Source organism: Panthera leo, chromosome A2 (assembly GCF_018350215.1).
Source record: "Panthera leo isolate Ple1 chromosome A2, P.leo_Ple1_pat1.1, whole genome shotgun sequence".
Taxonomy (NCBI): domain Eukaryota; kingdom Metazoa; phylum Chordata; class Mammalia; order Carnivora; family Felidae; genus Panthera; species Panthera leo.
This window is the reverse complement of record NC_056680.1, coordinates 13,912,749-13,938,999: the sequence shown is the minus strand read 5'-3', so window position 1 is coordinate 13,938,999 and position 26,251 is coordinate 13,912,749. Positions and strand designations below refer to the sequence as shown.

The 26,251-nt window shown below is 58.8% G+C and overlaps 3 protein-coding genes across 6 annotated transcripts in view; 2 read left to right on the top strand and 1 right to left on the bottom strand.

Annotated features, from left to right (window-relative positions):
- Nucleotides 1-2,595: 2,595 nt before the first annotated feature.
- On the top strand, nucleotides 2,596-21,123 carry CERS1 (ceramide synthase 1). 3 transcript variants are annotated; one of them, XR_006199790.1, is made up of 9 exons: nucleotides 2,596-2,844; nucleotides 5,189-5,348; nucleotides 9,781-9,961; nucleotides 11,629-11,790; nucleotides 12,239-12,386; nucleotides 12,633-12,742; nucleotides 19,660-19,681; nucleotides 20,002-20,388; nucleotides 21,041-21,123. XR_006199790.1 is itself a non-coding variant. In XM_042928965.1 (8 exons), the coding sequence occupies exons 1-8, from the start codon at nucleotides 2,596-2,598 to the stop codon at nucleotides 20,323-20,325; spliced, it is 1,356 nt and encodes a 451-aa protein (XP_042784899.1). In that variant the 3' UTR covers nucleotides 20,326-20,458. The 3 variants fall into 3 exon arrangements, 2 of the variants coding, with proteins under 2 accessions (XP_042784899.1, XP_042784900.1); XM_042928965.1 differs by lacking the exon at nucleotides 21,041-21,123 and having other exon boundaries at nucleotides 20,002-20,458; XM_042928966.1 differs by lacking the exons at nucleotides 19,660-19,681; nucleotides 20,002-20,388; nucleotides 21,041-21,123 and having other exon boundaries at nucleotides 11,674-11,790; nucleotides 12,633-12,998.
- On the top strand, nucleotides 20,337-21,825 carry GDF1 (growth differentiation factor 1). Its single transcript, XM_042927302.1, has 2 exons — nucleotides 20,337-20,388; nucleotides 21,041-21,825. The coding sequence occupies exons 1-2, from the start codon at nucleotides 20,337-20,339 to the stop codon at nucleotides 21,823-21,825; spliced, it is 837 nt and encodes a 278-aa protein (XP_042783236.1).
- A 387-nt stretch (nucleotides 21,826-22,212) lies between these two features.
- UPF1 (UPF1 RNA helicase and ATPase) overlaps nucleotides 22,213-26,251 on the bottom strand; it is a 37,348-nt gene continuing 33,309 nt past the window's right edge. For both annotated transcript variants that reach the window (XM_042928963.1, XM_042928964.1), the window contains exons 21-24: nucleotides 25,497-25,658; nucleotides 25,144-25,361; nucleotides 24,649-24,771; nucleotides 22,213-24,061 (exon numbers count right to left, since the gene is read on the bottom strand). In XM_042928963.1, the coding sequence (XP_042784897.1) occupies nucleotides 24,652-24,771; nucleotides 25,144-25,361; nucleotides 25,497-25,658 (500 nt within the window). In that variant the 3' untranslated portion in view covers nucleotides 22,213-24,061; nucleotides 24,649-24,651. The remainder of the gene's footprint in view (nucleotides 24,062-24,648; nucleotides 24,772-25,143; nucleotides 25,362-25,496; nucleotides 25,659-26,251) is intronic.

Below are 26,251 nucleotides of genomic sequence, written 5' to 3'. Positions count from 1 at the left end.
GTGGGCGTGGGAGGGCACAGTGGCTGAGGCACCGAGCTCTCTACCTGGAGAGAGAAATCCATGGTGAGCACCCTTCCGTGAGAGAAAGCCAGGGAATTAGCTGGAATCTCTATCTAGAGAGAGGGAGGTAGGCAAGCAGGGGAGTGGTGTTGGCTGGGCCTCTTAGATGAGGTCACCATTGAGCTGTATCCACCCAAACAGCTGGAAGGAGCTGCCAGGCCAGGTTCCCGGGGGACCAGCGTTCATTCAAGGCCGCATGAACAGCCCATGCAGAGTCCCCGGAGACCGCGCTGGGCTCTGCGAGCTGGACGGGGCTTTGTGCTCTTTGTCCCTAGGTCAGTGTCTGGGCCTCTCCAGGAAGAAGATAAGATACTGGGTTGCCAGAGTCTGGCCTCATCTACCTCAGAGGTGGTGCTTGGTTGCCAGGACGGGACGTAGAGCTCAGGAGCCCCAGCAGCAGGGCCCACCCTTGTCCCATCCCTGCCTGGTGAGGAGCTCAGCAGGGGAGGGAAGTGACAGAAGAATCCCCGGGCAGAGGCATCTGTCAGGGGTGGGGAGGGATGGCCTGGGGATGAGCTCCTCGGGCGAGAAGAGGCCTGCCGTCAGGTGGAACAGGGAAGGGGACCCTTAGCAGCCCCTTGTCAGGTCTCAGTTGCCAGCACCAGGAGCCACCTTTCATTTCTGCCCCGCCCCCCACCCGTTGGTGGCCTTCCAGCTGGTCCCGCCAAGATGAAACTCTACACATCTGGGACTGGGCTGGTGGGCGGGGGCGCCTCTCCCATTACTGATGGCTGCCATGGTGACCAGATAGTGCTGGGTGGGAGGGCGGGGGTGGGGGACTTGGAACATCCAGGGCTGCACCACAGGCCCATACAGGGCTCTGGGGACACATATAGTTTTCTGAGCATCCCTGAGTCCTCCTCTGCCTGCTGGGCAAGCTGCAGCATTAATCATGTCTCTGGCCTCCAGCTGGACCTTAATACTTGACCAGACCAGGCAGGCCTCATACCTCCCACATGCTGGGCCTGTCTCTTCCTGGTCTGATGGGTGGGATGGACCCCTGCCCACACAGAGTGCATGGTCAGGAATAATGAGTAGGAGGTACAGTGAGCAGACTAACAAAAAGATTGATGGGAAAGTCAAGGGTGCACCGAGCAGGTGGCATTTGTAGGTGAAGTCTGAAGGAAGTTACGATCCCTGCTGGCGCCTGGGGGAATAACATTCTAGGCAGCGGGAATAACCAGTTGCAAAGGCCCTCAGGCTGGACTGTAGGGTGGGGGGAGGGCTCCTAGAGGCACAGTGAGGTGGCCAGTGTAGCAAATGGGAGCAAGATGGAAAGGAGAGCATGAGGGTAGGTTGAGTCCCAGCGAGAAGCTGGCTTTCTACTCTGCATGATGGAAGCCATGGAAGGCTGTGAGCAGAGGGAGGACAGCAAGCAGGCTCCTTCTGGTATCTGTGTGGGATAAGCAGGAAGCCAGGATACCGGGCAGGAGCCACTAGGGGGGTTCAGGGCCACAGGAGGCTGTGCATGTACAGAGAGGTGACTGAATTCGTAAACATTCAGGGCCAACTGAATGTGTTGCTCAACTGGACGAAGGTTAAGGAGGAGAGACGTGCGCCTCCTCAGTCCTCTCTATTTTCACCCATACACCTGAAGGTCAGGTCAGGCCTCCCACAGGGCCCACACTGTCGCACTCTACATCTTAAAGGCTTTGGGAAGAGGTCCAACGTGGGAGGGAAAGCAGAACACAAGAATGTGGGAACCCTGGAGGGTTGTCAGTGTCAGGAAGGTGATATCCCCAACAGGTGACCTCGATCATGGCCACTGGGGGCTTCAGGCACAGGGCCTGATCAATGGACAGTAGAGTATCACCAGGGGTGTTCCCGATGGAACCAGTAGTCTTGATCCAGCGTCTGAGTCCCAGCACATGAGTGCCCACTCCCTCTGCCTCCCCTGCAGGCCTGTGTTAAACCTGCTGGAGGGGAGGCCTGCCAGGTACTCAGGGTCATGGATAGCAGCAGGTGGCTCTGAGGCCAGGAATGGTGAAATCCGAGGGAGGGACGAGACAGGGCCGGAGAAGCATGCTGGGGGGCCCTGGAAGGAGAATTATCGAAGGGCGGGTGCTCACCGTGCCCCACATCGCGGACACTGAATGGTGGGGTGGGGGGGCCCAGGGTGGGCACGGGGCACTACGGAGCGGGTACCGGGTCCAGGACCGGCGGGCGCCGGGCAGACTCCGTCCCCCGCTGCTCCGCGCCTCGCTTTCCTCCACTGGAAAATGGGCAGGAGCGCGGGCCCGTCTCCAGGACGCATCGCGTCAACGCCGGGTCTTATACGCCCTGGGTCGCCGCCGCCGCCGCCTCTGGGAGACAGAGCACCCTTGCGCCCTCAGGGTCTCGGACGCCGAGACAAGCCCCAAGTCCCCGCCGCCCGCGCCCCCTTCGGGGCGGAGCTTGCGCCGGCCCCGCCCCCCCAGCCCCAGCGCTCCGGCCGGCGCGCCCCCGGCCCAGCTGCGGCGCGTGACGCGAGGCGCGCGGCTCCGGCGGCCACCGCGGGCGGGCGCAAGCGGCGGCGGCGGCCGACGAGCGGGCGACATGGCGGCAGCCGGGACGGCGGCGGGGACGGCGGGACCCGAGCCCATGCCGAGCTACGCGCAGCTGGTGCAGCGCGGCTGGGGCAGCGCGCTGGCGGCGGCGCGGGGCTGCGCGGACTGCGGCTGGGGGCTGGCGCGCCGCGGCCTGGCCGAGCACGCGCACCTGGCGCCGCCCGAGCTGCTGCTGCTGGCGCTCGGCGCGCTCGGCTGGACGGCGCTGCGCTCGGCGGCCACCGCGCGCCTCTTTCGGGTCAGTGCCACCGAGGGCCGGGACGTGGGGCCGCGGGCTGGGGGGGCCGGGCTGTTATCGGGGGCCCGGGCCACGGACCCCGGGCCCTCGTGTGCCCCTTTCTGCCTCTACGGGCCGGGTCGCTGGAACGTGGGGCGCCTGCGGCTGGAGGAGCTGGTCCCTTTAGGGCTGAGAGGGGTGGGGGTGGGGTGGATGCGGGGGTGTGGCCGAGCTGTAGGAACGCCGGGCCGTGGGGACCCCCACACGGATGGGGTGTTCGGGATGTAGGGGAACCAGGGCAGACTTAGACCCGTCAGTGCCGGACAAGGCGGCCCCGGGCGGTGGGAGAGCCCGGGCCGCCGCGCGCCCTTTTAGGAGGGCCGAACCCGGGATGGAGGAGCGGAGGACGCGGGCGAGGTGGGCTGAGGGCACTGGAGCCGCCTGCGCCTTGCGCCTCGGGGCCATGCGGAGCGCGCTCGGAACCGGAGAGGGGCCCGAGGTCCTTGGGGCGGCGGAGCTGACTCCTCCGCTGCTACCGGGAAGAGGCCGGAGCTACCCGGTCGCTGCCTCGCGCATGTCTGGAGTCAGCGCCACCCTCCGACGTGGGGAGGCAAAGGCCTGGGCTCCCCGACCACGCCGGTGGTCGCAGTCTTGGGAGGTGGCACGGCCTGGGTCTCCAGGGCTGGACTGGGCTGCCTCCGAGGGGCTGCGTCCGAAATGCCCAGTTTCTAGCGAGTCTGAGGAGGCTACCGCTCCAGTTGGAGAGTGACCCTGTGGGTGACATTGGCGCCTGGCCTCCCTCCCATCCTTAGGGAGGGGTCGCTGCTAGGAGAGCTGCTGGGAAGGCATTTGGGCCCCTAGCTTGGCTGCGACTCCCCCATGGACCGACTGGGGACACCCCGCCCCAATCTGGCTGGAGGTGGCAGGGGGTGCGGGGACAGAGTGCTCGGCGCCAACAAAGGGGCCTTTCTCTACTGGCTGGGAAGAGGCTGGCTCTTGTTAAGTCAAGGATAGGGTGTTGTTTGGCCGCCACTGTCCCCACCACCGTCCCCGTATCACCCACATGGGGAAGAGACCCCAGCCACCACCCTGCTCCAGGGAGGGGAAAGCAGGCACATGTGCCCCTCCACAGGTCAGCCTTGGTCCATATCTGGCTTTGTTGCTCCCCCTATACTTTCCCAATTTCCAGCTGGGAAGTGGGAGATCCAGGAAGTTGAGGGTCAGAGCCCAGGCGGGGCATGTGGTTGGTCTGGGACAACCAGAGTGGAGCCACCTCCCTCCCGGAGGAGCAGGCTTGGCAATGAGGGGGGGCTGGTGGCAAGATCGCAAACACCCTCCCTTTTGGAACCCCCGGAGCTACCGTCAGTCCAGGTGGGACGAGAACAATTCCAGGCTCGCCCTTCCCAAGAAATGGGTGGAGGGGCTGCCCTCTCCTCCAAAGCTCATCTTCTTGGCAGCCGCCTGGTTGCCAGGGGTTACCGAAACTGGCTCCAGCTGTCTCCATGGCAACTGTTGGCGCTCCGGGCCCCCTCAAGCCTCTCCTGGAGGGAAGGGGGCGGGCTTGACCCAGCAGCCCTGGAGCCCCGCCCCCAGGGAGCTTGAGGCCCAGGCTCCCGGACTCCAGGGGATCTGTGCCCCCCTCCTCAATTTCTCCATGCCTCACCACTGCATGACCCCTCTTCCTTCGAGTCCTCCCTGGTGTCCCCCTAGGTCCCTGTGGCTCAGCTCGTGTCTTACCATCTCACTGAACATTCTTTCCTTGCCCTCTCCCCTTTCCCTCTCTGCCCCGTTCCCCGCTCCGTCCCTCCACATTTTCATGCTCTCCCCCAGCTACCCACCCCATCTTCCCCAACCCACTTCTTTCTACCCCCAAATTCTGCCTCCGAGGTACCTCCCATAGGGATCACTTGGGCCTCCGGCCCCATCTCCGGGCCCCATCTCCGTTCTGCCAGATGCCCCCATGCTCACCTCCAGGCTCTCTTCACAGGTTTATCTCCACAGTCCCCTTCATATCTTCTCTTTAACCCCCCTCCCTCCTCCCTGTTATATCCCCAGCGCCCTCTGTGACCCCCAACTCCCCTGGGCTGACCTCATTGGTCTCCCTTGTCTTACACTCACATGTCCCCCTCCTTGCCATCAGGGCTTTCCCTCAGGTCTTCCCTCACCCGCCTCCCCACCCTGCACCGGACAGCTGGGCACTAAGTTTAGCCCTTGGCTGGCACACGTGGGCTCTGGTTACGCTCTAGGCGACTGTGGGTACTGGGCCCGGCCCTCCCCAACACCACCCAGCCTGGAGGGCCCCTGAGCCTGGGTTTCCTGGCCCTGGGCCCCTAGCGCTGATGGCCACCCACCTTCTCACCCGTAGCCCCTGGCCAAGCGGTGTCGCCTCCAGCCTAGAGATGCCGCCAAGATGCCTGAGAGCGCCTGGAAGTTTCTCTTCTACCTGGGTGCCTGGAGCTACAGCGCCTACCTGCTCTTCGGCACCGACTACCCCTTCTTTCACGACCCACCCTCTGTGTTCTACGGTAGGGGCCTTGCCAGATGGAGCAGGGTCGGGGAGGGTTCTGCTCTGCACATGGAGAGGGGTACGTGGGGGAGCCAGACACTCATCACACGTCTCATGCTGGATATCTTCCCCAAGACAAGGCCCCAAGGTAGCCCCAAGACAAGGGTAATCAAAGGGCTTTGGAGACAGGAAAATGCCCTCTTTAGACACTGGTCCTATTAGGGCTCAGGGAGGCACAATGAGTGAGGTGAGCCCTTGTGTGGGCCCAGGTGGGCATTCCAGGTGTCTGGAACAGCATGTGCAAAGGCCCTGGGGCATGCGTGGGCTTGGTGCACGAGGACAAGAGGAACATAGGAGGAGTTTGAGTTTTCTCCCAAATGAGATGGGTTTGTGAATCATAAAAAGCTTCTGGCTACCATGTGGAGGCAGGAGAGTCTTGGACAAGGAAGAAAGTGGCCCAGTGGGCCTTACGTGGCTTATGTGGCTTTGACCAGCTTGGCAGAGAGACAACGATGGTGTGAAATGGCTGCAGCCGTTGATTGGGTCAGATATAAGGGTTGTCAAGGCCTGAGCTTGGTGGCACAGGCAGGAAGGTGATGGCAGTGCCCTTTATTGTCAACAGGCAGCCTGTTACAGAAAACCCTGTGACGGGGATGTCAGGATTTCTCTATTCCTGTGCTGACCACCCGGGCTGTGTACCAGGGACACACATGGACATGTTTCCTGCCGTGTGACACAAACAGTTTCCGAAGGCTCCTGGTGGCACCAAGCCCCACGCTCCCATCAGAGGGCTGGGCACAGAGCTGCTGTGTTTCAGTGTCCTGGTGACAAGCCTGTCTTGGTGGGACCATGTCACCCACGTGGCCATTCTTATGAATCCCTAGAGGGCAGGTTTTAGCCGTCATTCAATTTTTCCTTTATGTGAAGGAACCACAATGGAACTGTCTCAGTTTCAGGCCTGGAGCTTTTTCTGGCTTTTTCTTACAAATTATGCTGTGATCACATGCTTGCAGGTTAGCTGCTTATTCGCATGTGCGTTTAGCGGGCGCCTACTGTGTACCCGGCACTGTGCTGACACGGCTGTGAGCACAGAAGCTCCCAGCCTTGATGTCTTGTGGTGCCAGTGAAATGCGAAATCTGTGAACAGCCTGATGAGAAGACTTGGGGGAAAGGTGGGGGGGGGGGAGGGAGAATTTTCTACAGGGGTGAGGATGGCCTCCCCAAAAGTGACTTTTGAATGGGGACCTGGAGGTGCCTAGAGCCGATCAGAACTGCACTGGCCACTGCGGGATGGGCACACTCCTGGCAGATCAGAGCAGCGAGGAGCCCCCCAAGACAGGGGGTACTTCCCGGAGGGAGCAGAGGGGGGTTTTGACAGGCCCAGATGAGCAGGGGAATGAGGGCAGGAGCCAGGGCACAGAGGGGCTCTGCCCAGAATGAGAGAGAAGTGGCTGGTTTGAGAAATGGTTTGAAGGTGGAACTGGTAGGATTCTTTGCCAAGCCCGAGGCTGGGGTGAGCAAGGAGAGTGGGGAGGACTCCAGGGGCTGGGATCTGGAGCGGAGGTTGGTGTGTATGTGTGTGTGTGGGGGGGGGGGGGGGTCAGGGAGAGCAGGAGCTGGGTTTGGGACACCCAGGAGCTGCTCCCAGAGGCCAGAGAGGGGGAATGTGGCGGGGGTGACACCAGAGCAGCAGGTGGATGTGAACGTGGAGAGCAGGCTGGCAGTCCGTGAACGGAGCCTGGCTCCCGAGGGCGCAGAGGTGCAGACAGAGTCTGGATGATGAATCGTATTTGTGCCCCCCCCCCCACCCTGCCTCAGACCTAGAGCTTGAAGCTGGAGGGGGACGCTCACCCATGGTAAAAGTCCTGCCAGCGTGATAGGTGGAAAACTCGGTGTCCTGTTTCCACAGTGAGCTCTGTGCATTGAGGCGCCTCCACGTTCCTTCCTTCTTTTTTTTTTTTTCATGTTTATTTATTTATTTTGAGAGACAGAGAGGGAGAGCATGAGTGGGGGAGGGGCAGAAAGCGACACGGAGAGAGAATCCCAAGCAGGCTCCACGCTGTCGAGCACAGAGCCCGGCACGGGGCTCGATCTCACGAACCTTGAGATCATGACCCTGAGCCGAAATCAAGAGTCAGATGCTTAACTGACTGAGCCATCCAGACGCCCCGACATCCCTTCCTTCTAAAGAGGGACAGAAGCACCCGGCGGCTGTGTGTGTTGGGGGGCCTCCACTGCCTGCAGCATTCCCACGTGGCCGAGGACAGAACTCGGAGGGAGGGCCCTGCCACAAGTGTGGGTTTTGCTGTCAAGCTCTGGGGAGCCCCCAGACCTGGCAAAGTGGTGGGAGGAGATCTAATCCACCGATGGGGGAGGGGTGGCTGCATTTTTTGTTATTAGGTAAAATATACGTGACATAAAATTAACTAAAATTCGCCCGTCACGAGTAATGCATGAGTCCACTTATACAGGGTCCTGGAGTAGCCAGATTCACAAAGACAGGAAGTGGACCGGTGGGTGCCAGGGCTGGGGGAGGGGACGGGGAGCGGGTGTTCAGTGGGGACAGTTTCAGTTTTCCAAGATGAAAAGAGTTCTGGGGATTGGCTGGAGTCTTATAACATGAAAGGAGTTCACACATAACAGTGTGAACATATGAATGCTACTGAACTTAAAAATGGCTCAGATGGCAATGCTTATGTTGCATGTGTTTTATCATAGTTCAAACAAATTCACCATTTGGGGGCGCTCAGGTCGCTCAGTCGGTTAAGCTTCCCACTTCTGCTCCTGTCATGATCTCGCGGGTTTGTGGGTTTGAGCCCTACATCGGGACCTCTGCTGTCAGCACAGAGCCTGCTTCGGATCCTCTGTCCCCCTCTCTCTGCCCCTCCCCTGCTTGCGTGTGCGCTCTCTCTCTCTCAAAAATAAATAAACATTAAAAAAAAAATACAATTTAAAAATTCACCATTTTAAAGTGAACAGTTCAGAGGCATTTAGTGCATTCCCAAACTTGTGCCACCATCACCTCTGTCTAGTTCCAGAACATTTCCATCACACCAGAAGGAGACCCTGTCCCCATGAGCAGCACTCCCTCCCCGGCCCTGGCACCCCCGAATCTGCTTTCTGTCTCTACGGAGTCTCCTGTTCTGGACGTTTCATACACATGGGATTGTGCGTCACGTGACCTCTTGTGTCTGGCTTCTTTCACTCAGCCTCTTGTTTTTGACGTTCATCCACACGGTCGTGTGTGCCAGCGCATCGCTCCTTTCTAGAAACGGCTGAGTGATGTTCCGTCGTGTGGCCGGACCACGTTTTGCTCACCCCCTCACTAGTTGACGGGCACTCTGGGTTGCTTCCACCTTTTGGGGATTGTGAACAGTGCCGCTGTGGATGCGCGTGTACACGGAGCCCTGGTTTTCGTTCCCTTGAGCACATACCAGGCATGGACTCGCTGGGTGACGGAGCTTGTGTGTTCACGGCTGTTGAAGCCGCTATGGGGAGTGGAGAGTCGGGAACAGGCTCTGGAAGGTCAGGGGGAGCTGGGGCGGAGCCGGGCGGGAGGCAGCGGTGCCCGGCCCAGGGTCAGGGTGGCGAGGGCAGAGGAAGTGAGCAGAGGTATGGATGGAAGGGGGCCCTGGATGGGGGTCCAAGTGGATCCCGGGTGCGTAAGAGGTCAAGGCACAGACGAAGAATTGTCACTGAGGCGAGGGCACTGAGTATTTTTAGGGGACGGCCAGGCTTCCGGGGAACATGAGGGTCTGGTTCCAGGTCTGTGAGGCTGGGGGACAGGAGGCCCCGGATGGAGCCCAAGGAGGCCGTTTTAGGGAGTGGCCAGAGAACAAGACACAGTCCAGAGAAGTCCAGGTCAACGCAGACAGAGCCCTCTTGGGGAGGAAGTAGAGGTGATGGGGAGAGCTGAGGGGTCAGTGTCACCGGGAGGGTGTGAAGCCTGCATATGGGTGGGCACAGGTGCCAGGAGGAATGGGGGTGGCTGCAGGAGCCGATGAAGGGGAGTCACAACCCACCTGGTGGGACAGTCCGTACTCATGGCATTGGCAGGTCCGATTTCTGCCTCAGACGTCCCGCCCAGCATGGAGAGGCAGGGGGCAGCCTCCATCCGGCTGGGATTGGAGAGCCCAGGCCAGGGGCATCGGGGCTGGCTCAGGAGAGCCCGATGAGTAAGAGAAGACAGGAAGGGGGGGCCAAGCCAGAGTTGGAAATCCTGCAAGGGACAGATTTCAGGGGCAGGAGCACCTTTTTCTATAAATCTAGAGCTGTTCCGAAAAATAACAGCTATTCGTAAAAAATAACGGGTAGAGAAGGAGAACAGAAAACCGGCGACCAGGACACCTGCAGAAATGGGTGGCATGCCCTGGCTTGTGGAGGACGCACCCCAGCTTGAGGTGTCCTGGAGGCCCTGTAGGTCCCTGCCAACACAGTCCTGCTATCCCCAGACTGGACGTCGGGCATGGCGGTACCACGGGACATCGCAGCCGCCTACCTGCTGCAGGGAAGCTTTTACGGCCATTCCATCTATGCCACGCTGTACATGGACGCCTGGCGCAAGGACTCAGTGGTCATGCTCGTCCACCATGTGGTCACCCTGGTCCTCATCGTCTCCTCCTATGCCTTCCGGTGAGTCCGGGAGCAGGCAGGAGGGCACAGGGCACAGCATGAGCACAGAGAGGAGGCTGGCATGGGGCACAGGCTACTGACTGTAGGGGAAGGGGGCCACGGTGAGTATCCGCGGGGGGAGGGGTGGTTATGAAGAGAGATTCCAGAGGGACGGGGTATATCAAGTGCAGAGAACCCCCCACTCTGCTCATCCCCCCACCCATCCCCCTCCAACCCCACGGCAGCCTTGGCCGGGTCACGTAGCAAGTGTTTCCTGGCCGCCTGCCACGCACGGGTGTGCGTGGTGCAGCTATGAACACGAGAGACCGACCCTGGCATCCTAGAGCCACTGCAGCCAGCACATGTGGCCCCTGAGTGCTTCAGATGTAGCCTATCCGTACTTCAACACGCATAGGTGTAAAATCCCACGCAATTTCAAAGGCAAAGGAGAGTGAATATACGTGGCCAATGCTTTTGCTGTACCAACCGCATGTTAAGATGACAATATTTTGGATGTACTGAGTTCATTAGCATATAGCATTAAAATTAATTTTTATCTCTTCTTCTTTACTGGTATGTATGGTTTGTTTTTTGTTTTTTTTTTTTTAATGCGGCTGCTAGACAATCTAAAATAACAGACGGTTCACGTCCTCTTCCTATTGGACTAGCTGATCTAGCTACACTCTCCAGTACGGGAGCTGCTGGCCACTCGGGCCTATTTCAACTTTAATTACACGGAAGTAAAGTCGTATATTCTGTTCAGCCACACCAGCCACATTTCCGCTGCTCAGTGGTCACATGTGGCTGATGGCTCTCGTATTAGACAAGGCAGGTTTAGAACATGCCTCTCATTTTAGAAAATTCTATCAGCACTGCTGTAGAGTAGAATCCGATGATAAAACCCAAGCAAACAAATGAGAAAAGAACTCGAGAGTTTGTTTAAAAGTAATACCTGTGAAGAAAAATCAAGCCCGGAGATCAGGGCCGCAGGGGTGGTGAGGTACAGATGGGTGGCTGGGTGACAGGTGAGCCAAGACTGAAGGGAGGTGAAAGAAGGCTCCACGAACACTGGGGAGGTACACGTTAGGGGATGGTGACAGCATGTGCAAAGGGCCTGCGGCACATGAGCTGTCAAGAGGGCAGAGTGAAAGAGCCCAAGCCACACCAGGCTGAATTCAGGCCCAGTGGCCCAAGCAGCTGTAAGGTGGAATGCTGAGGAGGGATAGTGGGACTGCCTTCAGGCTCCTTCAGAGCCTACTGCCGACTTGCCTTTCCTGGGCAAGTCTGCAGCTTGCAGCAGTGTTCAGGTTAAACAAACAAAAAACCTAGGAGTGTTAGCATGGCAGTGATGTTTAAGGTGAGGGAAAAACTTGTAGGGGATCTGGATACAAAATGGCCCAGGCCACTGAGGGTCAGGGGTCCCAGAGATGAGAAGGAACAGACAACTTCCAGGGAGGCTCCTAGGTCACCTGGGGACAGTGAGACAGGGAGGGTGCAGATGGGGCTGTGGAGGGGCAGGTACAGCTTGGGTGCTGCCACTGACCTGGCCAGTGGCAGGAATGGGCAAGTCACGTGGGCCAGGGAGGACAGCTTCGAAGGGGCCTACAGGAAGCTTGGGGTGCAGCCTTGCTGCAGGGCAAGGGTCCCCAGTGTAACCCGCTCTCTCCTGTCCCACTTCCTCCCCCCAGGTACCACAATGTGGGCATCCTCGTGCTCTTCCTGCATGACATTAGCGACGTGCAGCTGGAATTTACCAAGCTCAATGTCTACTTCAAGTCTCGCGGAGGCTCCCACCACCGGCTCCATGCGCTGGCCTCCGACCTGGGCTGCCTCAGCTTCTGCCTCAGCTGGTGAGTGGGGGGGCAGGGAAGGAGGCGGAGCTGGCGGGAAGGGGCGGGGCCAGGCAGGGGAGGAGGTGGGGCTGGCGAGGAGGGGCGGGGCACTCGGGAGGAGGTGGGGCTGGCGAGAAGGGGCGGGGCACTCAGGGGAGGAGGTGGGGCTTGTGGGAAGGGGTGAGGCCAAGCGGGGAAGGAGGTGGGGCTGGTGAGGTGGGCAGGGCCTCCCGGATGGGAGAGCCACGGGATTGGGGGGGGGACGGAAGCAGGGCAGAATCAGGATTGGGCCGGAAAGGACAGAGCGGGAATGGAGACGGATGGGCAGGGGTGGGCGAGGAGACAGGGGTGGGTAGGGATGTGCAGGGACAGGTGGACGAGTCCAGATGGGACAGCACAGGGGCCGAGTGGGGCAACCCTCCCCCTCTCCCAGACAGCTTCCCCCACCCACCCCTCCCCGCTGCAGGTTCTGGTTCCGCCTCTACTGGTTCCCGCTCAAGGTTCTGTACGCCACGTGTCACTGCAGCCTGCGCTCAGTGCCTGACATCCCCTTCTACTTCTTCTTCAATGCGCTCCTTCTGTTGCTCACCCTCATGAACCTCTACTGGTTCCTGGTGAGTCGGAGCCCCCAGCTCCTTGCCCACCGGCTGCCCCTCAGTTGGTAGTCCTGTCCTGGCCCCCCGGCCCCAAGCAGTGGTCCAGGCACAGGCCGTTCTCGGGCACACCCGGGGCGGGGCATATTCGGCAGCAGGAACGGCGCCGTGCGCTGGGCTGGTGGCCCCGGAGCGCGCGGCCTCTAGGAGGGCAGCAGGATCAGGGCAGAAGTGGCTTTTTCTCACCGGTGCCTCCCCCTCCCACAGTACATCGTGGCCTTTGCTGCCAAGGTGCTGACGGGCCAGGTACGCGAACTGAAGGACGTCCGGGAATACGACGCGGCAGAGGCCCAGAGCCCCAAGGCCAGCAAAGCTGAGTGAGTGTGGAGGGGCCGCCGCCCCGGTTCATTCCTTTAGCCACGTCTGTCCGGCCCCGCGCTCTGTGGGCCGGCCCCGGAGACAAGGCAGCGGATGATGTCGCCACGCCACGGACGCTGCATCCAAAAGAGCCTGCATCCAAAAGAGACTGTAATAAAGGCATGGATGATGTAGCAACAGAGTTAGATGCTGTAAGGACAGACAGGAAGTGCGTAGACAGGTGTGGGGGTGGGGGCAGACTGGCGAAAGGCAAGAATCGGGGTAGGAGCCGTGAGGCCAAGCTGAGGAGCTGGTCCAGTGGGTGAGCAACCATTAGCCAGGCCAGAGAGTGACCTCTAAGCAGGTGGCAGTGGAGGTGGGGACGCGGGGGTGCCATGGTGGCCCAGAGAGCCCCCACTCTGTCCATGTTGACTCTTCCCGGCCTTGAGGTCCAGCAGGGCAGCCCAGTGGTCAGCCAAGCAGGAGGTAAGGCTGGGGGCTCAGGCCCTAGGAGTCCTAGGGAAGGAGGAAAAAGGGGGGTCCTCATCAAGCATCATGGAGGTAGGCCCCCAGGACTCACCAGCCCCAGGTTGTAAGCCAGATGGTATATTCAAAGCCCCTAGCCTGGAGGGGCCCCAGGAGTGAATGGAGGCAGGTTTGGGTGGCCAGCAGAGTCTAGGGTGCACGGCACCCCGGAGACAACACGAGGAGGGTTTGAGCAGCAGCGAGGTAGGAGGCTCCCGACGACTCACAAGGCACTGAGCCAGTGGCCCCTGTGACTTGGCTGCTGGAGGCCTCATCAGTGAACGACCTGGGAAAGGTGGTTTCAGGGAAGCAGTGGGCTCAGAGCTCGATGAGATAGGTCAGAACGGGCAGTGAGGAGGGTGAGAGAAGCAGAGATTTAAAACATCTCCTTGGAGTTCAGAGGCAGGGGAGCAGAGAACTGGAGGATTAGCAGAGCGGAGAGCTGAATCAGAGGAGGGCTCTGTGGCTGGTTCACATGAATAAAAGCACTTTGCACCCTCAAAGCAGGAGACTACAAGTGGGGACTGCTAAGGCCAAAAAGCTGGCACCCAGGGCAGAGAGGGACCAGACAGGTGAGCAGGGGTCACAGACATGAGAGGCTGGGCAGCAGGTGTGGTCTCCCCAGCTGGATTGTGTGTGGGCCTGTTGGCCAAGGTGACTGATCATCACGAGGCCGTCACTGTCATCGGGGCATGTGGGCACAGGGGCCATAGTGGGAGGAGGAGAGTGATCAGATCCCAACTGTGCTGTTTTAGGCGAAACAAATAAAAAGAAACAAAGACAATCCAAGACTTCAGGGCTGTGTGCACTGGCAGAGGGGGATTAAGAGTCTAGTTTGGGGGATGTTAGATCGTCCGATGTCCAGGGAACATGAATTGGCCATTCCACAAAGACTTCAGTGAGGTCTCGCCGAAGAGTCTGACCAACCCTCAGAGGCTTCCAGAAAAAGCAACGGCTAAAGAGAACTCCAGGGGTGGGAGAGGGGAGCACCTGCTTGGCCAAAACTAAAAACCCGAAAGATCTTCCTGCTGTAAACTAGTGAACTCCTGGTGGAGATGTCCTTGCAATGCAGAGCCCAAGGCAAAGAGCAGGCCAGACCACCCAGCCCTGCTCAGTGCTGCCCCCTCCTCTGTCTGCCCTGCGAATGCCCAGCCAGAATGCGCGTTGAGGAGCTGGCACCTGGCCAGCATTTCCAGTAGGATGAAAGTACAAACTCCGTGCACAAATGGCAGGGCATACCAGGGAACACGCTGCCACGATCGACCCCATGGGCATCACGAGCAGAAGAACCAAGTTCCCCAAGGTTGGCTAGAGTTAGCTCAGTTGGGTATAAAATGGAATGGGCTAAAAAGCAAGGAGCATGTGGAACGTGCTACAGGAAAGTGGTCAGGACGCCTCCAAACCATCAGGTCATGGAAAACAAGGAGGCTGAGCAACTGTCCCAGATCAGAGGAGACTAAGAAGACACGGTGACTGAATGCCGTGTGGGATCATGGACCAGAAAAAGGACATCCGTGGAAAGACTGGCAAAATCCAAATAAGGCCTACACTTAGTTCACAGCCTGTCCCAGCCGTGGTTTCCTAGTGTGACAGATACACTGTGGAGGTGTAAGACGGTAGCATTCAGGGAGGCTGGGTGAGGGCTACACCCGAGCCCCCTGTACTGTCTTTGCAACATCTCTGCCAATCTACAATTATCCGAAAATAAAAATCTTACTAAGAAAAACAAAAGGCGTGAAAAACCATCACAAATGACGTTGGATGTCATTTTACGTTGCCGGGGCCCTCGTAACAAAGTACCACACGTTGGGGGAGCTTTAAAACAACCGAAATTTATCCCTCACGGTTCTGGAGACCAGAAGTCTAAAATTGCCAGCAGGGCCGTGCTCCCTCTGACGTCTCTAGCAGAGGATCCTTCCGTGTCTCTTCCAGCTTCTGGGGACTCCGGGTGTTTCTCTGCATCACCCCAATCTCCATTTTCTGTCTTCGCATGACCTTCTCGTCTCTGGCTCTCCTCTCTTGTAAGGACACTTGTCCTTGGATTTAGGGCCCACCCTAAAGCCAGGATGAGGTCATCCCAGATCCCTTCACTTACATCTGCAGAGACCTTCTTTTCCAAATAAAGTCACATTCACAGGTGCCAGAGGTTAGGATGTGGGCGTACCTTTTTGGGGACCACTCCTCGCCCTGCTGTGCGTGTTAAGACTCGTACAATTAGATACAGCTGAAGAGAGAATCGCTAACTGAAAAGCTGTGAACAAGTGGCCCAGAAGACAGCGAAAACAGTTGGAAAAAATGACAGCTAGAATCCCCTGGGCTAGCTGAGTCCTCACAGGAGAACAGAGAGAGACCGTATGAGAAGATGTAACGTGGAGCATTTTCCAGATGTAAAGATGTAAACCGTAAAGAGGACGAATAAAAAGACATCCAGGCCTCAAACACACCACGGTGAAAAATGCAAAACAGCCACAGAAAAGATGGCCAATGAACCGTAACACTAACAGCAGCGAGGGACGCTGGACGACCGTGGAGGAAACTAGCATGTCAAACGCTGAAGCAACTGGGAATTTCACACGAATTTTTTTTTTTTTTTGAGAGAGAGAGGGCGAGTGCATGCTCACGAGTGGGGGAGGGGCAGAAGGAGAGGGAGAATCTCAAGCAGGCTCTGCCCTGTCAGCGCAGAGCCCAACGTGGGGCTCGATCCCACGAACCCTGAGATGAGAACCTGGACCGACATCAAGAGTCGGGCGCTTAACTGAGCCACCCAGGTGCCCCCTTCATACACAGTTTTGACAGCATTTGCTCGAGGACGCCTGGCTGGCTCAGCCAGTGGAGCACACGACTCTTGACCTCAGGGTCATGAGTTTGAGCCCCTCTTTGAATATAGAGTTTACTTTTAAAAATGAATAAAATCTTGGGGCGCCTGGGTGGCTCGGTCGGTTAAGCGGCCGACTTCGGCTCAGGTCATGATCTCGCGGTCCGTGAGTTCGAGCCCCGCGTCGGGCTTTGTGCTGACAGCTCAGAGCCTGGAGCCTGTTTCAGATTCTGTGTCTCCCTCTCTCTGACCCTCCCCTGTTCATGCTCTGTCTTTCTCTGTCTCAAAAATAAATAAACGTTAAAAAAAAAAATTAAAAAAAAAATGAATAAAATCTTTAAATAAAAACAATTACTCCAGAGACAGGACACCCACAAGAACGAAACCTATGAAAATGTACCATGCATAGTTCTCGATGGGTATATTTCAGAAAACAGAAACACTATCCCAAGAGGCAGATCAGCAGATGAAATGATACATACCTGGGTGAAAAATTTTAAATGCCTAATTTGATATTTAAAGAGAGTGAGGGGCGCCTGGGTGGCTCAGTCGGTTGAGCGACCGACTTCGGCTCAGGTCATGATCTCACGGTTTGTGAGTTCGGGCCCCGCGTCGGGCTCTGCGCTGACAGCTCGGAGCCTGGAGCCTGCTTCCCAGTCTGTGTCTCCTTTGCTCTCTGCCCCTCCCCCACTCATGCTGTGTCTCTGTCTCAGAAATAAATAAACGTAAAAAAAAAAAAAAAAATTAAAAAAAAAAAGTGAGGCCTGATGTAGTAAATATCAAAATGGGGTTGGGGCCTTTGCACTTGGCAGGAGGGTGGGGTTTACCGTTAGCAGATAGTAAATACTTCTGTTAATGCTATTGGGGCATAGAGGGCAGCCCGGAAACAAAACAAAACAAAACAAAACAGGTACAACAAAATAAATGCAAAAAAGAAGGTTAGTGAAAGCAGGATAAGTAATGCAAAAGAAGAGGGTAGAATCCCAAATATCACGCATCCAAATACGCATACGCATGAAATAATCATAATGGTTGCAAGACTTTTTTTTTCTTTCAATATCCACCTCTATACTGGTTAAAAGACTTCAAGTCCAGAGTACATGAAAGTTGCGAGTAAAAGGATGGGACAAGAAATTCAGGTGGCATTCTTGATCTGGAACGTTCCACAGTGTACAACCCAGAATCTCCACTTGAGGGGACTGAGGGAAGTGGTCTGGGCTCACAAGCCGCCCAGAAGCAGGGTGAACAGATGTCCTTTTGAAGCACAGGGCAGTTCTCACAACTGACCAAACCCAGCCCCCGGGGGAAATCTCAAGCACTCAGAACCAGGATCGTGCAGGCTGCACGGACAAAAATGCAGTGAGGTTTGAGAACAGCAAGGAATGACGACGGGGACCACTTTTAATTCGGAGCTGCAAAAACAAAACGTGCCAGCGAGGTAGCACCACCCCCGTCCTCACTGTGCTCGGCCTCATTCTCTCTCTCTTCTCACCCCTTCCCCCTCCCAGAGCCCCTGGTCATCTGGTGGGGACTTACACAGCTCAAGTGCCCCTCACCCAGCCCCTCAGTCTGAAGCCCCCGTCATCGCCTCAGGCTCTGCCCGGATCACCAGCCATGGGGGGGGGGGGCCCTCCTCACCCCACACTCGCTCTGCTGACCTGCCCCACGGTACCCACCACCATTTCCTTGCTGGCCTTCCCCCCCCTCCCAGGCCCCTTTCATTCACCCCAACTTCCAAGTTTCTCTCCCAGCTCACGGTGCTCCTCTGTGCACCAATCTCCGTCTCCAGGTCTGCTTGACATCCCTAGCATCTTTGAAAACATCCGGAACCGGCCCCCATTCCCACCCCAAACATCCTCTCCGGAATAGTTTTTCCATTGCGGTTGAAGGAAACTCAGGGTGAAGACCTGGCCAAGCCCTAGGGAGTTCCCTCACTCCCCCTCTTCCTTACCTCTGAGGAAACATCCAGAATCCACCCGAGACGCTGCCTGCCCTCATTCATCACCCTCCAGCTTCCACCCTTGTTCTGATTCTTTTTTCCCCATAGTGGTGCAATGAACCTGAAAAGCATAAATCTGACATCATAGAGAAGCCACACATCCCCCCCAAAATACTGACACTAGTTTTGAGGGGGAGGGGTGCTTGGAAGCTTGTACAGAAAAATAGACCAGCATCATTGGGAAAGTTCTGATAAAAAGGCACGTGTGAGGGTACCCATCCTTGAAGGTATTAAACATAATATATAGAAACCGAAACAGAGCTGAGTCCATAAATAGAATAGACTCTAGTCCTAAAGATCACTGGGAGGCAGGAGCTGTCAGAATACTTGGTAACCATCTGGAGAAGAGCAAACCTTCGTGGGATCTCGAATCAGCCCGAGGGCAAACTCCCCACGGATCAGATATCGCGGCCAAGCAGAGGCTGTGAAATGAAACCAGAGCCCGAAAGGGAGATTGTGTCGTCTAGCAGTTGAACTACGAGAACAGTCCAGAAGCTGGGAACCCCACCTCTGCTCTGCTCTGCTCTGCTCAGGGAGCCAGCAGGCAAAGCCAGAAGAGCAAGGGCAGATGGGAGGCCCACATAGGGCTCATCTATAAACTCACAGATCAAGGGCCCCTGCCTGTTGCAGAGAGAGAAAGAGAGAGAGCCAACCACGGGAAAGGGGGCAGAGGATGGGATGCGTGCTCCCAGGAAGGGAATCCAGTGGGTCTAGCCCAAGGGAAGAATGGATCGAAGTGACTGAGTTCGTGTCCAGTGTAGATCCTTACATGAAAGGGTCTCTGAGCTAGATTGCTCTGCAAAGTGAGGGGATGGCGATACCCTTGTAGGCTAGTATCTGTGAGACACCAGCAAGACTTGTGTAAAGCACTACACAGAAGCAAGACCCCGAGGCCGAGTCGCAGCAGCGGCTCAGGCACACTGGGAGTTTTCTATTCTTTCTGATGTCTGGATCGTGAGAATATATTACCAGCTCAAGAAACTTGATACATTTGTATGTAAACGAGAAGGTGGAATCCACTTCTGCGGAGACAGACCATGTGCAAAGACAGGAAGGGCTCGCCTAAGTGGGAAAAGGAATAGGCAATACCATGACCATTAAGCCACAGTAAGATGCGGTTTCCGCACCAGCAGGCACTGGCAAAGGCACCAAGGAGCAGGGGCAGAAACCCTTGTTGAATCTGGTAAGATGGTCGTGGGCAGACCCCCAGTGCCCAGGTCCCCTCCCAGTCGGAACCCCAGAGACCTGCCACTGATACAGGCAGGGGAAATGGAATTTACAGAGAGCAGTGGGGCACACGGGAGCGATTTCGGCGTTGCGTTTTTGGAAAATTAAGGTGCAGAAGACGGAAGTCAGGCGGAGGGCTTTTACTTTCCAGCGGCCGGGCTGTGGATGGCTCAGGAGGGAGGAGAGAGGAGGGTTTACGCCATGCCCAGTGGGCGGAAGGCAAGGTCTTCTGGCCCTGTGGGAAGGGAAGAAGGACCCAGGTGAGCCCCCGCCGGGTAGGAAAAAGAGAAGTGGAGGGCAAGGCAGTCGGGACAGGGCAGTATGTGGGGCATGGGGCCCGGGGCTAACCGCGGCCCGGTTCTGGCCTCTAGGAAGCCGCTGAGGAATGGCCTGGTGAGAGACAAGCGCTTCTGAACTCCTCGACCGCCTTCGCATCCCCTAGGACCCAGCCCCGCCCGACCACGCGCCCCCCTCCAGGGACCGACCACGCCCCTCCCTCGGGACTCTGGCTCCGTCCAGCTCCGCCCCACCTGGGCCCTGGCCACTGCCCGTCACCTCCCCCTGGACCCCTGCCCGGCACCCCCGAGACCCCGCCCCCGGGGGTCTACCTTCGTCGGGCTTCAGAACCGCGGCCACGTCCCCCGGGACCCTGACCCCGCCCAGCCCCAGACCTCTGTCCTGGCCCCTCCAGGGACCTCGGCCCCGCCCCCCAGCCTGCAGGTCGGGGGAGTCCGGAGGCCCCTGAGCACTCGTCCGGCCGCCGCCAGCGAGGAAGATGCCATCGCCGTGCCGCCGTCCTGGCCGCCGCGTCCTTTTCCTCCTCCTGGCCCTGCTGCTGCCCTCGCCGCCCCCAGCCCGCGCCCCAGCGCCGCCGGGCCCCGCCGCCACCCTGCTCCAGGCTCTCGGGCTGCCTGACGCGCACCGGGGCGCACCCACGCCCCGGCCCGTACCCCCCGTCATGTGGCGCCTCTTCCGCCACCGGGACCCCCAGGAGGCCAGGGTGGGCCCGCGGCGGACGCCCCAGGGAACCACCCTGAGACCGTGCCACATGGAGGAACTGGGGGTCGCCGGAAACATCGTGCGCCACATCTCGGACCGCGGTAAGTGGGGCCTGCGTTGGGGGCGTGTGTCCGGGAGGCCGAGACTCCTCTGTGCGCCCTGCCACGAGCCTCCAGCGCCGCGTGGGGGAGGCCAGAGCACCTCCGAGTGTCCCCACTCGTCCCGTCCAGCCCACGAGCAATCTGGGCCTCCTCGATCTGCTCTTCCCCCGTGGACACCTGCGGGCACCGGTTGGAGTTGTCCCAAGGCAGGCGCCCTTGCACCCGGCAAGGCCCCCAGCTTGCAGCCGAAGCCCTGCCCCCACCTCCCCCATCCCGGCCCCCACCCCCGCTGCTTCACACCATTTGATGCCTTTCCCGGAGATACCACCTCTCCAGCATCGCTTCCCCACGAGCCCCCAGGCATCCGTTCGTCTCTTCCCCTGCCTGGGGTTGGCGGGCAGGCTGCCCTGCGCTGGGCAGGACTTCTTCCTTGCAAAAGATGCCCTGCCCCCACTCTATCGCCCCCCCCCCCCCCCCCGCGCCACTTCACACCATTTGACGCCTTTAGAAGGCAGTTTGGCGCCCCTCTTCCCCAGGCGCTCACCTTTCCCCCACCCGCAGAGACACCGCCCCCCCCCCCCGACCCCCTAAGGGCAGGCCGGGCAGGGCGCTGGGGTGCAGCGCGAGCCGAGCTCTCTCCCTGCCATCCCAGGTGCGCCCACCCGGCCCCCGGAGCCCGCCTGGGCTTCGGGGCAGTGCCCTGAGTGGACCGTCGTCTTCGATTTGTCAGCCGTGGAACCTGCCGAGCGTCCGAGCAGGGCCCGCCTGGAGATGCGCTTTGCGACGGCGGCCGCGGAGGAGCCGGCCGGCTGGGAGCTGAGCGTGACTCAGGCGGCCGAAGGCGCGGTCGCTGGGCCCGTGCTGCTCCGCCAGGTGGTGCCCACCCTGACGGTCCCGGTGCGCGCCGAGCTGCTGGGCGCCGCCTGGGCCCACAATACCTCGGCGCCTCGCAGCCTCCGCCTGGCGCTGGCGCTGCGCCCCCGGGTCCCCGCCGCCTGCGCGCACCTGGCCGAGGCCTCGCTGCTGCTGGTGACGCTTGACCCGCGCCTGTGCCACCCACTGGCCCGGCCGCGGCGCGAAGCCGAGCCCTCAGTGGGCGGCAGCCCTGGAGGCGCGTGTCGCACGAGGCGGCTCTACGTGAGCTTCCGCGAGGTGGGCTGGCACCGATGGGTCATTGCGCCGCGCGGCTTCCTGGCCAACTACTGCCAGGGCCAGTGCTCGCTGCCCGCGGCGCTGTCCGGACCCGGGGGGACGCCCCCGCTCAACCACGCCGTGCTGCGCGCGCTCATGCACGCGGCCGCCCCCGGTGCCGCCGGTCTGCCCTGCTGCGTGCCTGCGCGTCTGTCGCCCATCTCTGTGCTCTTCTTTGACAACAGCGACAATGTGGTACTGCGGCACTACGAGGACATGGTGGTGGATGAGTGTGGCTGTCGCTGACGGAGCCAGGCAGGGGCCCAACAATAAACACTGCGTGGTCCGCTTCCCTGTCTCCGGTCTGGTCACCTGAGGGCGGGAAAGGAAGCAGCCACATCCATCACCACCCACTGCCAGGGCTTGGGAGTGTCCCACAGTGATGCCACCTGCCCAGCCCTCCTAATGCTGGGTTCCCAGAACCTCATCTCTAGGCGGCCTGACATCTAACGTGCCTAAGAGCCTGGGAACTGCCCACTGCACCGAGGTCACCCCCTAGTCCCTGCTGTGCACATCGGGCCATTCTCCGCTTTGCCATCCAGGTGACCCCAAGGCTCCCAACCAGCCAGGTCCCCAGACCAAGTGCTCTGCCATCTCCCTGCAGTTGATCTGTCCCGGTGTGAACACAAGAGCTGTTAATTAAGATTTTATTGGTGACAATAGAGCTTAAAACAAATTGACCAGAAATCAAAAGTTACATTGCCTTGGTACATATGCTCCTTGATTTGGAAAACTCAGAATTAACTGCTGCTATGAAGGTGAAGAACAAAGCAAACAGCACAAAGCAGAGGCAAGGCATTCCAAGGGAACAGAACAGGGTGGGTGGGTGGGCGCAGGTGTCGCCCACGGGGTGTGTCGCACAAGGGGTCATAGCGGAAACCTATCCAAACTCTATGCCTCTATGTGGCCTATCAAAAGAAGGGGGAAACCGAAAGCCCTACAGCAATGGTAATAAATAAGAGGCCTTGCCAGAAGGAAGGTGGCCTGTGTGTCCCCGTCTCCCACGTACGAGCTGGAATCTGGAGGCTTTGAGATCAGGGCCAGTGTTCGCCTCACTGGGACGGGGAAGCTGGGGGGGGGCGGGGGGCGGGGGGCAGGGTCACCAGGGCCTGGATAGGCAGGGAATGGTCCCCAAATAGGTGGTTGCCAGGGAGACAGTACTACCCCACCGTGGTGCGCAAGGAGCTGGGGGTGGCTCTCCCAGCTACAGTAACTTCCCGTGTTGTGGCCCAAGCCCCCTCGGCACAGAACCAACCTATTTCTGATACATGCTCCTTCCCCCCCGCCCCCCAAAAGCAGAAATCACTCCACCCTATCACACCTGTGCCCACAGGTAGAGGGGCTCCCAACTTGGAGGGTGGGGTGGAGAACAAGGTTGAGTGGGGCACTCAGCGTGTCTAACCAGCCACGGGGACCGTGGGTGCCTCCCTGGGGATGGGTCCTCTTGGCTGCTGCTGTCTTCCATCAAATCCTCAGGAAGGACCCTAGGGAAGAAGCCACTGGCCAGAGAATAGCCACCTCCTCACCCTCTGGCCTCACAGCCAGTCCTGCCCAAGGCCCCTCCCAGGGTGGGGCGCGAGTCCACCGCGTGTAGGAAGCACTTTGCTTCTCAGAGTCCAGCGGAGACTGGGGCTGCCTGGCCCGGGACGAGACGGTGCTCTCTCACCGCCCTGACGTGCAGGGAGAAGCCGCCGGAAGCTAAAACTGAAAACAAAAATCCTCCTCGCGATCCCGTCACAGGTGTTGATCCTAATCTTGAGATGTGTTGGCTTGTTTAAACTTCGTTCCTGGAAGCTTCTCACATCTTCCAGGTCCACCACTAAGATTTGAGAGACAAACTCAGGAAAGTATGTTTTTCAGTACTCCTTTGAAAGAATCTTTAAAAAACAAACAGAAAAACCCAAAACACCGTGTTTTCTTTAAATGAAACCCTCTTAGAACACAGGCAGCGTGACCAGGGCAGTTTCAGAGCTGGTGTGGACAGAACCCACACCTCCTCGGGGCTCTCCCGGCATGGCCGCCCCGGCAAGGAGCCTGCTCGGCACAGAAATGCGAAGTTTTTCCTGCTAAAACGTAGTCCCCTTTCAATAAAAGAGAAACAGAAAGAAAAGAACAGAGGAAAGGGCTACTCTGAGATGAGGGTCTTCCTCCCTCCGCCCTGGTCGCAGACCCAGGTGTGGACGCGGCGAGCGCTGGGCCTCCTTGGCGAGCGGGGCTGGCAGGGCTCGCTGGCGGGCGGTCCTCCGTGGCCGCCCGCCTCCCGCTCTCCCTTCTCCTTCTCCTCGCCGCCGCGGGCCAGCAGTGGGCGCTCGCTCTGTCTCGGGCTCCTCTCTCCCTCGGGTGCTCCTCTCCCTCTCCTGTTGCTCACAGTGGTGCTTCAGTTTTAGCAGTGGAAAACAGGTATCCATTTATTTTTATTTTTTATTACCCAGAATAAGATGCTGATGGACTAAGCCACATAGCTTAGCTCTTCCGCCGCCACCTGTGGGGAGGGAGGGAGGCAAGGGGCCGTCAGAGAAGGCAGAGCCCCACGCAGCTGGGCAGCTAGAAGGTGCGGGGCTCTTCCCCCCACTTCCCTTTGCACCCGTGAAGCGGAACCTCAGAAGCTGGGTGCCCAGACTAGTGACTCCCCACCCAGAGAGAAGGAAGCCGAGAGTTTAAGGGGCCTCCTCTGTCAGCGGCACCAGCACCCCACCTCCCCAGCACACGCACGGATAGGGGACCGGGCCCATGCTCGCCCAGCTCTGGTCACGCCACAGTCAGGGGAACCATATGACAGGGCTTTCAAGGAACCCGGAAGGCCCTCCTGCAGAGGTGCCCCTCCGCCAGGACTCCCACATCCAGCCCTTCCTCGCTGAGTTCTAGGACTCTCTCAGGAGGGACTATGATGCAGAGACGTGTGTATGAAGCTCCCATCCTCCCACTGCCATGAGCAGATGTACAGGGAGAGAAAATGACAGTTCAAAGGACAAGCTGGCCTCTGGGGGTCTTGAGAGCCCTCCCCCGCATTTCCCAAATCTCCCATCAGATCCAGTTACTGGTGACGACCTCCTGCAGGGATCAGCTTGCCTTCTAGTACTGGGACAGCCCTGTCACTCCGCCGTGCTGGTACGCCCGCTCCCCTTGGTACGTGGAGTCTTGCGACAGCGCCACATCAATCTGTGACTTAAACTCATCGCCAAGGTAACTGTCCTGAAAAACAAAGTTGGGGAAATAAGCACCCGAGCAGAGGATGTGCTAAAATCCTTGCAGCCGCAAGAACCTGCTCCATGTCTGGCCCCTCACCAGCCCCAGAGAAGGATCTGGGCAGCTCGCTTCTGAAGCCTAAGCGGCACAGGACCCACACTGGTTACCTTTTGACAGAACACAGGTAACCCAAACCACCGCTTAAGACAAGATCGGAGAGGTAATGTTCCAGACCCCACAGCACCCCCTGCCAAGGGTAGGATACGTAGGAGGCCATCCTTCTGAGAGGCGTGCTCAGGCCGCTAGAGGGGAGCGTGTGAGGTCTGCATATGGGGAGGGCTCCTTCCGACTGTCCTGACTTCTCTGCTGCTGGCTCACCTGGGACAGCTCGGGCTGGGAGAGGCCGGGCTGGCTCATCTGGGAGGGCTGGCTCATGGAGATGTAGCCCTGTGTCAGGGCGCCCTGGGAGAAGGGCTGTGATGCCACATCCTGGCTGGCCTGGCTGTTGGGGAGATTCGTCTGGCTGGGTCCAGGGAGCCCAAAGCGGTTCTTCTGGCGCCCCCCACGACCAGTCTTGCCTTTTGGGGTACCCCGGCCTGAAAGACAGCAGTCCAGGGTTCCTTGAAGGAGGTCTGCACCTGACAGACCGGCCCAACCGCTCAAAGCCCAGATGTGAACAAACTCCGACACCAATGCGCTTTGTCCTCGGTGCTGCTGCCTGGCGCGCTCACCTGCGGCTGGCCCGTTGGCTTGTCCAAAATACCCTGGTGGTGGCATGGGTGGCATGACCAGGTTGAAAGGGATGGGAATGTTCATGGCAGCCACGTGGCTGGGTCCCGCACTGATCATGCCGATCTGGTCGTGGGTCTGGAAGTACATGTTTGAGGGCCGGCCTGCAAGACACAAGGTAGACAGCAGGTGTCACTGGCCATATCCAAACGAGCCTATTGCCTGGCCCCCAAATGGCAGTCGGAATGGTCGGAATGTCCATCTTGTCCTGTCACTGCTCTGACTGCCACAGCGTTTCTTCGTGAGGTCCTGTAACGAGGCCACCTGATACAGAATCTCACAACTCAACCCCCACTCTCGATAGCCTCCCTGGGGCTGGCTCCTGGGAACAAGCTTTTCTCTCACGGGATTTGGAGAATCAATGGCCTACAAGCATCCAAACTACACTTCATTTCCAACTGGGGGGAAAAAAAAAGAGTCCTTTGTAGGGCAAACTTTTTATTCGTATTACACGCACCCCCGTCTCCACCACTCCACGGAAAACCCCTGAGCTGACAGACTAGTGGATCCTACGAAGGCAAAGGCCCCCCGGTACCCCCAAGGCTAGGGATGTCCCAATCTGCACAGAGCTGCCCTAGGGGCTGGGGAGCCAAAGTGAGCTGCTGAGGCACGAGAATGTGACCTTCTGGTCTGCCCCCAAGGGTCGAGAGCCTCAGCTGGGCCCACAGTGCACTCAAGGAGGAAGGATGGGCCCAGA

Excerpts from the sequence above, each read along its gene's own strand:
- GDF1 (XM_042927302.1), top strand. The coding sequence starts at position 20,337 with ATGGAGGAACTGGGGGTCGCCGGAAACATCGTGCGCCACATCTCGGAC. Across the intron at positions 20,389-21,040 it reads GCGCCACATCTCGGACCGCG|GTGCGCCCACCCGGCCCCCG; the intron begins GTAAGTGGGGCC and ends CTGCCATCCCAG.
- CERS1 (XM_042928965.1), top strand. The coding sequence starts at position 2,596 with ATGGCGGCAGCCGGGACGGCGGCGGGGACGGCGGGACCCGAGCCCATG. Across the intron at positions 5,349-9,780 it reads CCCACCCTCTGTGTTCTACG|ACTGGACGTCGGGCATGGCG; the intron begins GTAGGGGCCTTG and ends TGCTATCCCCAG. Across the intron at positions 9,962-11,628 it reads GTCTCCTCCTATGCCTTCCG|GTACCACAATGTGGGCATCC; the intron begins GTGAGTCCGGGA and ends TCCTCCCCCCAG.